This window comes from Henningerozyma blattae, chromosome 10, assembly GCF_000315915.1.
Source record: "Henningerozyma blattae CBS 6284 chromosome 10, complete genome".
NCBI lineage: Eukaryota > Fungi > Ascomycota > Saccharomycetes > Saccharomycetales > Saccharomycetaceae > Henningerozyma > Henningerozyma blattae.
In genome coordinates this window covers 98,919-112,961 of record NC_020194.1, presented here as the reverse complement: position 1 = coordinate 112,961, position 14,043 = coordinate 98,919, and the positions used below count along the sequence as shown (strand labels likewise).

The 14,043-nt window shown below is 29.9% G+C and overlaps 3 protein-coding genes and 2 non-coding genes across 5 annotated transcripts; 3 read left to right on the top strand and 2 right to left on the bottom strand.

Annotated features, from left to right (window-relative positions):
• Positions 1-3,254: 3,254 nt before the first annotated feature.
• On the top strand, positions 3,255-3,359 carry TBLA0J00550 (uncharacterized protein; the record flags this gene model as incomplete). Its single annotated transcript, XM_004182526.1, has 1 exon — positions 3,255-3,359. The coding sequence occupies one exon, from the start codon at positions 3,255-3,257 to the stop codon at positions 3,357-3,359; it is 105 nt and encodes a 34-aa protein (XP_004182574.1).
• Positions 3,360-4,924: 1,565 nt separating this feature from the next.
• On the top strand, positions 4,925-5,581 carry TBLA0J00540 (TenA family protein; the record flags this gene model as incomplete). Its single annotated transcript, XM_004182525.1, has 1 exon — positions 4,925-5,581. The coding sequence occupies one exon, from the start codon at positions 4,925-4,927 to the stop codon at positions 5,579-5,581; it is 657 nt and encodes a 218-aa protein (XP_004182573.1).
• Positions 5,582-6,588: 1,007 nt separating this feature from the next.
• On the bottom strand, positions 6,589-6,682 carry TBLA0Jtrna16K. Its single transcript is given in 2 exon segments — positions 6,589-6,625; positions 6,645-6,682. It is a non-coding gene; the product is annotated as a tRNA-Lys (tRNA).
• Positions 6,683-8,505: 1,823 nt separating this feature from the next.
• TBLA0J00530 (alkene reductase) lies at positions 8,506-9,708 on the top strand (the record flags this gene model as incomplete). The annotated part of the gene is made up of 1 exon (XM_004182524.1): positions 8,506-9,708. The coding sequence occupies one exon, from the start codon at positions 8,506-8,508 to the stop codon at positions 9,706-9,708; it is 1,203 nt and encodes a 400-aa protein (XP_004182572.1).
• Positions 9,709-11,368: 1,660 nt separating this feature from the next.
• TBLA0Jtrna4M lies at positions 11,369-11,440 on the bottom strand. The gene has a single exon. It is a non-coding gene; the product is annotated as a tRNA-Met (tRNA).
• Positions 11,441-14,043: the final 2,603 nt, after the last annotated feature.

Here is a 14,043-nt window from a genome sequence, read left to right as displayed (position 1 = left end):
GATAACGATATATCCAAAAAAAATAAATAAATAAATAAAATAAAGTTGAAATGACTTTTTCAGGTAATTTTAGGAAGGGAAGTGATTGATACTACTATTTATTATTCATATCCAATGGATAAAACAGAAAAAAAAATTTCCCCAATTCACCTATAGAGACAAATAAGTAGTAAAGTAGAGTTTCTGTAAAAAACGTCTTTGTTTATCAAGGGGTTCCTAACATTAAAGGCAAGATATAGAACACATACTTAATTTGCGATCGTAATATATGATAATTCTTAGAGCCTGTTATATTATTTTATTAGGTTTAAATGAAACAAGTCGATGAAACAAGTCGATGAAACAAGTCGATGAAACAATTTGCTTAGTAGAATAGTATAAATTAAATATGTTAAAGTATTACATCTGCAAAGATCGGTAGTGGATCAAGTTTCCGTATTGTTTAATGAAGCCATCTGTCATTTGAACTAAGGGGAGGAGGAAAACATTCCAAAGAGGTAAGAATGTGTCTCTTAAGTTGCTGTGTTTTTGAAGAATTTTCCACTTTAAATTAATTTCCTATTATATTGTTGTGGTATACGTAATCAAACTACTATTCTAGTATCAAAATAAATCTGTGTATTGTTTTTCTGTAGTTGGAAATGCAATTTAGCCGAATTGCGAAAACTATATATTGAAAATTCCCATATTCATATGATGGAGAATTTAGTAACAGTAAATTTATATCCTCAAAATATGAAAATTGTTCCGATTAATAGGAAAATTTTATTCTAACATTTGTTAATGAGGTTCAAAGGAGGAAAATTCTGAACAAATTTAGTACATAAATTTCATTAGCAAATATAACTGCTAGCCTATATCTATTACTTCTAATAGTATTTTATTCTAAACTAAACGTTGGTGATTTCCTACTTTTTACGAAGAAAAATACGCATATCTACTGTGGCATCTTTTTCTTGTTAGTAACTGTTCTTTTTTAGTAATGATATATCAATGAGAACTATTATCGTTGATATTTAAAAACTTACAAAACCATTTTGTTATTTTTCGCCTGTATTATTTCTCATGGTTATACTGCGAAAATAATATTATAAAGAATTTTACTTAGGGATATTAAATATATACTATATATTTTTGTGTCTGTTGTATTAATTCTGTAAGGCAATCTTATTCTCCAGTGGGGTGTATTTATTCTAAACTAAGACCATCAGAAAAAATTCTAATTATTTTTTCCTGATGTATGCTATATTATCATTAAGTGCAAAACTTTTTCATTTATTCAATTATAATTTGATGAGTTATAGCTGTTATAGCAACACATAAATCACTGATAAGGTCGTAATATTCTTTCTGCATCCTAAGAAAACCCACACGTAGCTATCTGGGAATACAATTAGTTGCATTGCCTTAGTATAAGATTGTTGTCAGAAATGTCCGTTTGCTACTCTAAAATTGTTTATCGATAATAAAACAAGATAGCAGAAATACTTCGAATAGAAACTCAATTAATCCTAGAATAGTTATTGTATGTCTTATGATTATAAATTTGGGAATAAATATGTAAACTTTGATATTTATCTATGCTGTCAATAGATAAAATATATTGTCTTCGAAGTGCTAGTCTTAGATTAGCTAGGTAAACCATTCTTTAGAGTTTTGCCTATGAGTTGAAAAGTCTTCCATGTTTTATTCTACATTAGACTAGTGCCATTTGAAACTTTTGGTTCAAAGCAGTCAACACATACTAAATATATGTTAAAGGTAGCTATAACGTAAATGAACTAATCTTTTCTTGAAAAATATTCTGAGTTAGCAGAAACAATTAGGTATCTTTCTTAGCAAGTCAAAAATCTTTTGGAAAATTTCACATAAAAATTTGGATAGTTGAGACCTAGTATTTATAGATAAGGTATTAATAGCACAGTTTAGGAGAAATAGAAGAACAGAAAATTCAAAACCTGAATTGCTAAAGATTCACTTAAAAAACTAAGGTGTCAGTAACCCAGTACAATACTTACATGATACAGAGAACAAAAAAACATTCTTATATCTTTTCAGAAATGAACTACCCATCTACTATCCAAAGAATAACATCTAAATACTCAATCTTCCTTTAACATTTAAGATATATCTTTATTTTCCTATACTTATATACAGTTTTTCTTCCCACTCAAAAGGTAGGACGTATCTTGACTATTAATTTCTTATAACAAAATATTATTATTGAGTATAAAAAATGAAGAAATGGTCTTTTTATAGTACTTACATTCCCCGACATATAAGTACAATGCTTTTTTATAAAAGTATATATCTATATTTGGATTAGTTAGATATAGGATAAGCTTTTTAGGAACCGTTAAAGTTCGGCAGTTAGTATCTATATTATGACAATCTCTGATACTATAACTGAAGTTTCAAACGTCAAATAGAGTTAATTAATTATTTTTATTATACTCATCTTTTCAAGATAAATTATTGAGTAAATAACTTTGTATATTAAAGAATTAGTAAGAGTGAGTTACGTTAAACAGTGTTATTCTATTTAAGTCCGTAATAAAAAATTTATTTTCGTGTCTTAAAAAGTAAGCAAATTGTAATATCTTTGAGTAGAGGTCATGTGCAAAAAAAAAGTTGTAGACATCCCTAGCTTTACTCTGTATGTAATATTATCATAACTATCCCCTAATTAATAAAAAAGGTTTGTTTGTTTTTTTAAATAACGAGAAGTTAGAAGAGCATGGGCGGCAAAGCTGAGAAACTTCATGACAATGTATTAGCCGTAATTTGCATAAAAAAGTAGTATCCTCAAGGATAGTTTGCAAGATTCTCGTAATTGCCTCAATAATATGCATTTTCCAATCTTATTAACGTAACATCATTATTCAACTTGTTCTTGCATTGTATTAGTATTTTTTCTTTACTCGGTAATATGATTCTTTTGAGGTTTTCGGTTATGTTGTGTAATAGCCCGAATAGGAAAAATACATGGTTCAAATAATGCGACTCTACATTACAAAATAGAATGAAGTATTGACAAAATGCTGAAAGCAATAATGTTTCAAATCAAAAATACCTTTAATAGAATAGTAATTATTTATTAGAAATAGAGTATTGTTTTGGAAATAAAATAATATAAAAAGCCAAAAAATCAAACAATTCACACAAAAATATCTTGTAATTTTCTCCTAAGTTACAGAATAATTCAATCAAAAAATATAAAATAAACTATTCAATAAATATTCCTTCATTACAATATGCAACCAACTACTCAAGCTACAAGAAAAGATAACTCCTCTGAAAACAAAGATAATTATATTGTTCCTGGTTTGTTTTGGGATCCAGCATGTATTATCGTTTAAAAATAATGCTTTCTATTTTTCATAATTAATGATCTTAGTTTTTTAACGCTCATCATGAATTCTTTTTTACATTCTTTTACCATATAGCATATAGTTAGCACATAGATTTATTATTTTTAATATAAATTTATTTAGTTAATTTAATACCTTTTTTAATTCTTAATTTTTTTTCCATCGATCTTTTTTTATATATTTAGCAAAAGTAAATATAGTTATATTAACTTCCAAAATTTTTTTGATAAAATTTTTAATGTTAGTATTTGATAATTTTAAAACATTTCATCCAATTACTAAACAAAAATCACCCAACTTTTCCGTTTTTAGATAAGTTTCCGAAATTTGACATGTTAAAAAAATTAACTGCAATAAATGGTTTTTACAGCTGGATCTATGAACATTACGTCAAGACAAATCCTCATTGAGATATTAATATTCAATTTTAAATATAGTTACTTTGTCTTGTATAAGATTTGTAAAATAATGTTTAGGTTTTCGGCTATATTTACTCAAGACTGAATTACATTACGCAAACTATTGCTTATTGGGGTAAATTGGAATACCTAACTACAAAATTTTATAGGTATTTTCAAAGGACTGAAGCTTCTTTGAGGATTTCAAAAAATACAAGTATTTAGAAGTTATTTTGTATTTAGTATTATGAATAGTAAGGCAATATCTAATTAGACCTAACAATACTTACAACCTTTCAAGGTCTATTGAGATTTTAATAGTAGAATCATTAAGTTCACACAAGATCTATGGGATACTAGTCTTAAAATTTGTCATGTCAGACTACATATCATTTTTAAAAAGAATGCTATGGAGTAAAATTATTGAATCATTTTTTCTATTAAACTAGGATATTAAGAGACTTACATCAGACACTGTATAACTAAATTTTGACATAGATGAAGCTGCTATCTTATGAGAATTGTAAGCAGTATTAAGTCACGAGCAAAGTTCCAATAGCAGTATATGGATTAGTTTGTTTTGGAAATTATTTCAAAATATATATAATAGAATCGTTTGCAAATGTATGAATAGAATAAAGAGAACATATAATACGCTGCATTGTCTAAGTTCATTAGGAACTAACCTTGGTTTTTCCTTGAGATTGGCATTACACTTAATCACCGCAAATTACTTTTCTATGCATATTTTTTTCGCTTACATATTTTATGTCCGTACAAGGAAAAAGGTTCATTTCTTTATTAAAAGATTTCAGTGAAGGAACCTATCACTATATCTTGCAACGATTAAAGGCTTTATTCTGGAATCATTACTAATTCTTTTACACAGTTTCAGTAGCCATTATTGATGCCTGCTTCTTGTTGAACGAATTCAACTTATTTCATTCTTTACTTGACTATAATTGGACAAAGGACTGCGCAGTACTAAAGATAGGCATTAGCGTGCCTTTATAATGAATTTTAGTTATCGCAAACCTATTTATATATAAGTCGTACTTGATTTATGATATTTCTTTACTTTGATTTTTATATATTATTTATATACATTTACTTTTCATTAAGGAAAATAGAATTAGTTAAAAATTAAGCATTAATATGTCTCCACAATCAACAACAGAACAGTTATTGGCAAAACATGCTAAACTCTTTACAAAAGCTACTGAGCACGAATTAACTAAACAATTATGTCTAGGTACTTTAACTGATAGGGCTTTATATATCTATTTGGCTCAAGATTTACAGTTCTTTGAAGCTGGGATGAGAAATATGTGTAGAACAATCTTTTTAAGTCCAGATGTTAAAAGGCTACTAATATTAGCTAGACAATTAGGTTTTTTGTCTAATGATGAAAACACTTATTTTCATGACTGTTTACAGTTATTAAAACCTGCAATGACAGAAAATGAAATTGAATTTTATAACAATAATGAACTTGACTCTGTTAAAAAATATATTGAATATATAAAAATGCTAACCTATGATGAATCAATTGATTACCCACAATTAATCACTTCTGCATGGATTGCTGAACATATTTATTTTCAATGGGCTCATTTCTTACCAAAAGCTGACAATCTTCATTGGAAGTATCAAAAATGGATTGACTTACATGATGGTGAACATTTCATTGAATGGTGTAACTTTCTGAGGGCAGAAGTTGATAATTATACTATTGAGAAAGTTGAAAAAACATTTGTTGAGGTTACTCAATTAGAATATGAATTTTTTGAATCTTGTTTTAATGCTAAATAGAACATAAAAACAATTATATAATATTTGAAAAAGGAAATTTTATAAATATCAATACAACATATCCTATTAATATTAAATGCGGAATATAAACGTCAAATTTTCAATTGAATTTTGTTGATACTCATGTGGAATTGAAGGATTATTAAATCGTTAAATTATCTAGCTTAAATAGGATGGAGGAACGACATTTAGTTCCAAGTCAGCATTCTACGATACTTATTGTTTTATATTTCCAAGTTGGCTGAGTTGTCTTGTTAATAGCCATTTTTATAACAAACTAAAAGAGACAGTAGTATCATTTTCAGCTACCAAGATGGGATGAATCTAAGAAATATTTATCAACCAACCTTTGGTTAACCAAAATATGGTAGATCCAGACGAGGAATGTGACGGACAGTTGGTCAAGTCATGTGATCGAGAGGATATAAATAAAATAGTATACTTGTGAATAAGTTTATACTAAAAGGTGCACGAAAGAATATATTCAGAGACAAAAGGAAGACTTAAGAGATATAGAGATATCTGAGGAGTCAGAGATCACAAGAGATCTAAGGTAACCGAAGGTGTGGGGCGATAGGCTCACGATTAGGAAAGGACAGAGTAGCTTTTAGAAGCTTACCCCTAAAAATGGGATGATAGGTAAATGTTTAGGTACCATACTACTATCATTGGCAGAGACTATGCGGAAGGTGTACTCTACGAATTAGAACGGCTGTTACAATTCGGCTCGTTAAGAGTTATCTTCCAGAACGCCGGTTCTGATGAGAACATATGTATTATGTCCGGGAAGCTTGTGTCTGACGAGACATAGGTCTTACATAAGAGGAACGTTCTGTGAAGATGGATATTCAGAATGAGTATTCTGTTTAACAAAACAATCTAATTTTATATTAATTCCTGGTTCTAACTAAAACCCGGGTAACATAAACATATTTATAGTGAGAATTACTAAAAATGTTAGCACCATGATGTCACGTGAATACTACTATTTTCAAAAAAATAAAGAACTCCTCATAGGGGGCTCGAACCCCTGACATTTCGGTATCCTTGCTTAAGAAATTTCTTAAAAGCCGAACGCTCTACCAACTGAGCTAACAAGGATGAGTTCTTCGGAAATTTTCCTTTGAGAGTTGTTTTAAAATTATAAGTGTAATGTCGTTTCCGAAATTATTGGTGGGAAGAGCAATATACGGTAGTTTCTACTGGGATTCAAGACAGTTAGACATTGTTATACAGTGTTTAAGATGTAAAGACGATTACTTTTTTCTAGAAATATATAGTAAATCATATAACTAAAATGAATATTTGTCTAAAATAGTGTTTTTCGACATAAAAGAAATACACATTCTTAGCAATAAGTCACCTGATAAAGTATTTTACCACTCTATAGGAAATTCTATAATCATATTCCAGCAGTTTCAACCTCTTATTTTAAAAACACCTTCGGGTATTGTGTCACAAAAGATAATACTTTAGTAATTCTAAGAAAGTATATGCTAGGGAGTTAGAAGTAGATAACCTATATGATATTACTAGACTCGACTTATTAAAAGTTTACAAAATATTTTTACAAAATTTTAAATACCGTTTTATATATAATCAAAATTATAAAATATACATGAGCCTTTGATGTGTTGTCCAGAAGGTATGTAAATGATATAAATACCAATTAAGGGGCCATATTACAACGATAAAGAATAGTCTAGTAGAATAGTGAAAATTATTATCACAAAGGACTGAGACTTTCCAGAGGTATAAATTAATGGATTAAGAGAGGCTGTACCGTGTAATATATCTGACATATTAGTTGCATTCAAGAAATTCTATATCCAAAATTTCAAAACATAAAGAATAAAATTATAATATATATAGGTATGGTATTTTCCTTCCCAGCCGCTTCCATGATGACTGCAGAAACATTACCTACTGATTATAAAAGTATGGCAGGCTCTCTAGTAAATGTTGCAATCAATTATGCAACTTCAATTTATGTAGGTATGGCTGGGACTGCTAATGTTACTCATAATTATCATGGCCAAGATTTATTGCATGGATTTAGAGCTGCGTCGTATGTAGCAATTGGATTGTCTGGTTTCTCAGTATATTTAAGCGGTTTCTATATGATTGGGTCTATATAGACTGATGGAAACCAGAAAATAAAAGAAAAAAAATTTATAAACACTGACAAAATTTTGATGCCATAACTAGATATGATATCGTGAATAGTTGATTTACACTTAACAATGACAATCTAAGAGGCAGTATTAAAACTATAAATAACTGGATTTAAACAGTTTGCTGCTATAATTTTATAAAATTATAAACGTTTTTGAACAATTCCAAACTAGGTCCAGTGAACCATTAACAACAATAAAATAATTTCAAATTAATATCTAGTGGAGCAATTACATTTAATCATTCGATTTTCCTTAGTAGGTACACATAGCGAAATGCGTTGATACAATGAAAATTCTGGGCATTCTAAAAAATTCCCGAAGCCAGACTTTTAAAGGGAATAAAATTTCGAATGAAAAATTTACAAAATTATTCCAGGTTTGGTCTGGAGATATTTGGGAAATTAGCATGATTTATTATCCCTATTTTTTATTTTGTTTTCAATTATATTTGCTTAATTTATTTTTTCATAATATCAAATATTCGTTGGAGAATATCAATTTTTCTTGTTTACAATAGAAAAAAGTCATTCTATCCTTCCCCTAAATTGCCAATATTTGGATTTAACAAAAGCAGATAATATGATTTTTGTAAGATATGGGATATATTCATATATAAATAACTTGGAATATATAAATAACTTGTGTAATATATGTAATACACTTTACTTCAAGTCTCAAACAAATAACACAAAATCGGACAGTACCAAAAAAATAAATAAAAGTATATTTATCTTATAATTATTACAAATGGCTTTTGTAGAGGATTTTACACCTATTCCACTGGAAGACACCAACCTTTTCAAACCAATTAGGGTGGGTGATTGTATGCTAAGGAATCGAATAGTAATGCCTCCACTCACAAGAATGAGAGCTCATTATCCTGGGAATATTCCAAATCGATTTTGGGCCAGGAAATATTATGATCAAAGATCCAAAAGTCCCGGAACCATGATAATTACAGAAGGAGCATTCATTTCACCACAAGCTGGTGGCTATGATAATGCACCTGGCGTTTGGTCATCTGAACAGATGACTGAATGGAAAAGTATCTTTAAGAAAGTGCATGAAAATGGCAGCTATATATGGCCGCAATTATGGGCACTAGGTAGAGCAGCTTACCCTGAAGTTCTAAAGAGAGATGGGTTAAGATTTGACTCTGCTAGTGATGGAATATATATGGATACAGAGATGGAATCTAAAGCTAAAAACTGTAAAAATTTGCAGCACGGCCTAACTAAAGTAGAAATCAAACAATATATAAAGGATTATATTCATGCAGCCAAGAATTGTATGTCCTCAGGAGCTGATGGAATTGAGCTTCATGCAGCTAATGGATATTTAATAAACCAATTCATAGACCCTATTTCAAATAAAAGAAAAGATGAATATGGTGGATCTATTGAGAATCGAGCAAGATTTATTCTTGAAATAGTAGATGATCTTGTGCAAGAAGTTGGCAGTGAACATGTTGGCATTAGATTTTCACCATATGGTACATTTGGAACAATGTCTGGTGGAGAAAACCCAACAATCATGGCACAGTACTGTTATATTATTGGTAAATTGGAAGAGAGAGCACAAAAGGGTAAAAGGTTGGCTTATATTCATTTGGTAGAGCCAAGGGTAACCAATCCTTTCTTAACCGAAGGACAAGGGGCCTATTCAGAAGGAAGCAATGACTTTATATATTCAATATGGAAGGGAAATATAATTAGAGCAGGAAATTTCGCATTACATCCAGAAATAGTGGAAGAATTAGTGAAAGATGAACGAACTTTAATCGCGTATGGTAGGTATTTCATCTCTAATCCTGACTTGGTAACAAGGGTAGCAAAAGGGCTTCCCTTAAACAGATATGAAAGAGACAAGTTTTACGTCATGTCTGAGGAAGGTTATACTGATTATCCTACTTATACAGAAGCGTTATCATTGGGCTGGAGTAATGCCTAGAGCCACATATACTACACTACAGCCATTTCCGCTGTTATATTTTCCTATTACATACTAGACATAACCACTATAAGCACTTTTTGGAAATATTTATAGCATTTTTTTAACTTCCCATTATTTATTTTATATATAGTGCGTTAAACTTTTCCTTACACGGACTTTCTTACCTAAGCTCAAGTTAAAATTTAAAATATAACTCCGTTTGACAAAAACCGCTTGGTAAGACATCGGATCGGAATATGCTTTGTCAGATTTTGTCCGAAAAGGTACTACTCACATGGCAGGTTCGTGATGTCTGTTATTAAAAAAAGTAATCACAAATCTGGTGTAGCAACACTACTACTGATCAGGTAGTCATAACAGTATATACACACATATATATAATGCAACGTATAATTTATGATATCTATCATGCAACGTTGTATTTTCTTGTCTATTTCGTAACACATAGTAATTACTTTGTTTTAAGAAGTGAAGTGAAAAAAAAATATTAACAAGCCTGACTACTAATATATCAGAGTGAATTCACACATGCTCTTATGAAGTCTGAAATAGTAATAAATAATTGACTGCCAAAAAATAAAATTACCATGCTGACATTATTAAGGATTCTCAAATATTTTAATCCAATTAAGCAAGTCAGTAACTTTAAAAAATACGTCGTTAAAATACATAAAGATAATCATACGGTGATTACTATACAAGACATAATAGAGATGCAAGATAAAGAGTATCAATTTTTATCTGTTTCATACGAGACATAATAATTCTGAATTTTGCTAACGAATAATGAAGATTAACGACTAGTTTACGAATATATTTCATAATGTTCTCCTGATTTAAGCTCATGCTATAGCTTTTTTGTTTGGTCACTCTTTTAATGATTTTTTTTTAAGGTATTGGATTGATTTGGAAAATCTAAATTTTATATTTCATAATTTTTATTTCTTTTTTTTCATGTAAATATATATGTGGATATATGTATTTTTTTTAAAAAAAATCAATGTTTTATTACTTAATAGAGGATAATTACAACAGATAAAAGGTTAGACGATATAAAGTAAATGTATTTGCAATCATACCTTAAATAGTTTTCTCTATGATAATATTTTGTACTTTTTTTTTCTTTTTTTTACTAAAGTTAGATTATAAAACATTCATTTTTTTATAAGAATGAAAAGTTAAACTTAATGGATATAATATTTAATACCTTCTTATATTATTTTACCACATGCCAAAAGAGACATCATGTCACAATTTTTGTGGTCCCAATCTATGTATCTTGTAAATGCCTCCTCCTTCTTCTATTACAGCAAGTCGGAGTTCTAACTATATTATACTTGGTATAAAGGCTCTATTTATCTAACTGTGTATGGTAATTAAGATATTAATATTTTACTCTAGACTTAGAAACTCAACCCGTTCGTTGCTTTCTTCGTTCGTTGCTTTCTTCGTTCGTTGCTTTCTTCATTTGTTCTTCGTGTAAGATTGTTCCTTTTTATATTCACATTCTCGAGTTCTTGTTCTATGTTTGTTTTTCGTGTCACGTGATATATGTCTGACCTTGATGAATCTATACATAATTATTAATCCTTGAAATCACGTGATACGCATCCTTAGAATATGTATCACATGATAACTAATTTTTCCAAAAAATAAATGCTCTGGGGAGGTTCGAACTCTCGACCTTCAGATTATGAGACTGACGCTCTTCCGACTGAGCTACCAAAGCACTTGTTATTGTGACTATTGTAGACGAGATCAACATTATACTCATCTACAAGTTGCTAACTAGAAATTATACACAACACTGAGCAACTGCTAGTTGCATACCTGTGAATATCGGTTCGATGCATAATCTCTACTAGTTAGCCAACATTACTCAAACTGTGCACTCCTACCCTTGTAAGTAAGTTTATAAACAGTCCAATTAAAGTAAAATGGAAAAGCTGGCGTTGACCTTTGAAAAGTATTTTAAGGCCAGCTTTTCAGACTTAAGATATAAATTTATAGTTCTTTTATATAGTTATTTAGTTTAAACAGAACAACAATTTACTGGGGTTCAAGAGAGTTAGACACTGTTATACAGTGTTTAAGATGTAAAGACGATTACTTTTTTTTAGAAATATATAGTAAATACTATAAATAAAATGAATATATTTCTTAAATAGTGTTTTTCGATATAATAAGAAAAACACATTTTAAACAATAAGTCACGGATAAAAAGTCCTTTACCACTTAATAGAAAATGATATAATCATATTCCAGCACAATTATATTCGTAAGTTCGAAGTATTAACTGGTGTTAAGTTAATAAGATTGTTAAGTTAAGTTTTGGTAGTTACTAATTAAGTGTATCGTACTTCTAAGTTGGTTTACAACAGTGATTTTGTTGTAAAACTGTCTAAGCGCTGTTGCATTTCACGTAATACTTACAAGAAATCAGTACAAGAGAAGCCTCGAGAGAGGACAGATCAGCTGACCACAGCTGAGAAACAACTATTCAGCTGGTGTAGAACATCAACTGTAACCACTGAATCTGCACCCACTTCTGGTTCATCTCGGACACCTATTAGTAAGAATGACACCCAGGTTTCAATGAGTGTACCGCATCTTGTAACTATGCACCCGGAACTGTCCAGCTCTAAAGAAGTATATAAGGAGCATGTATAGATCAATATATTATTATATACTATAAAGAGAAGGACCAATGGGAGGTACAATAATCTTGTGTAATACAACCTGTAACTACTGATCTCAGTACCATCCGAACTCTGAAACACCATCCTTGTCCTGTCAGTCTCGTATTACAACAGAAATTTGTGGCATAGTGATACTGTCAGTACACTGTGTCAAGGGTTAGGAGCTTACAAGCCCTAACTAAATCAGAGACGTTCGCGTCAACATATTGCGACGTGTAAACTCGCTTGTATATAAAGCGATACCCATGAGACATCTATATAGAATTACACAGAATAAGATAAGTAAGTTATAGTTATAAGAATAATCAGGGTTATAGTCATCTGTAAAATACTAGCCAGATCACTATATAATAGGAATTTTGATTTTATATCTAAATAATAAAGAGTGTTTTGAAAAACTAAAAATGATCATGGTATGCTATGGAATTCCTTTTTTTTCACATGTCAGACTACAATCTATTTAATTATCAACAAAGAATATGTTCCTGATGAAAAAAACATATTGTAAGAGCTCCTATTGATTATTCATCTAATTCTAAAGGACTATATGTGAATGAAAAACTACATCTTATTATTAGCTTATAACTAATTATACTGTATCTGAAGACATTTTATTGCGTTAATTCAATTCTATATGAATGTATTGATTAAACCAACCTAAATATTTAGATGATTCGGGATACTTAAAAACAGATATATGGTAATGCTTATTAATGTTCCACATTTGATAGAAGTACTTATGAGTGTAAATAATACTAAACTTTTAAGTGTTTTATTCAATAGAATATTATAGTATTACGTTAATTTCACATGCAATGTAGCATTATAAATGTATAATTTATTCCAGGTAAAATAAATTTTAATTACGTATCGTATTTAACTTGAAGAAAACCATTTCTAGATAATTCCAAGACTAAAGTAAGGGTTCAAATCAGGCAAATGCCAAACACTATAGGGGAATTCTTTGTAGATGAAAATTACTCTTTGAGAAATTTTCACTGACAGGTTGTTGTGCTTTTTTTTCAATTTGCGGAGTTTTAGCTCTGGGAATCTAGTGCGGCATATTGCTGGCGCGAGAGATTCGCTGTAAAACTTCGCACTGATCATCGATGACAGCAAATAATACGCAATGAGTGAAAAATATTTGATATAAAAGAGAAGCAAGAACCTTGGTTTTTGAAAAATTATATTTGAAGTTTAGTTTTATTGTAAAGAATAAGATATCATCAACAAAATAACACAAAATCCTCTAATACCAATGTCTTCAACTAATACTTCAAACTGTAACAACTGCCAAGATTGCCAATGCAATGTCTGTAAATGTTCAACATGTGAATGTTCTCAATGCCCAGGAAAATCATGTAAATGCATAGATTGCAAATGTTCTGAAAAGAACAATAGTAACTGTGGATGTTCTGAAAAGCCAAAAAACAGTTGTGAATGCTCTGAGAAAAAAGACAATTGTGAATGTCCTGAGGAAAAAAACAATTGTAAATGCTCAGTTGAAAAGAGTACTGCCTGCAACTGTAATGGCAGTAAAGATTCAAGTTGTACATGCCAAGATTGTACCTGTGCTTCAGCTAAATGCGGCTCTTGCTCTCCATGCAAGTGTGAAGAATGCAAATGTACCTAA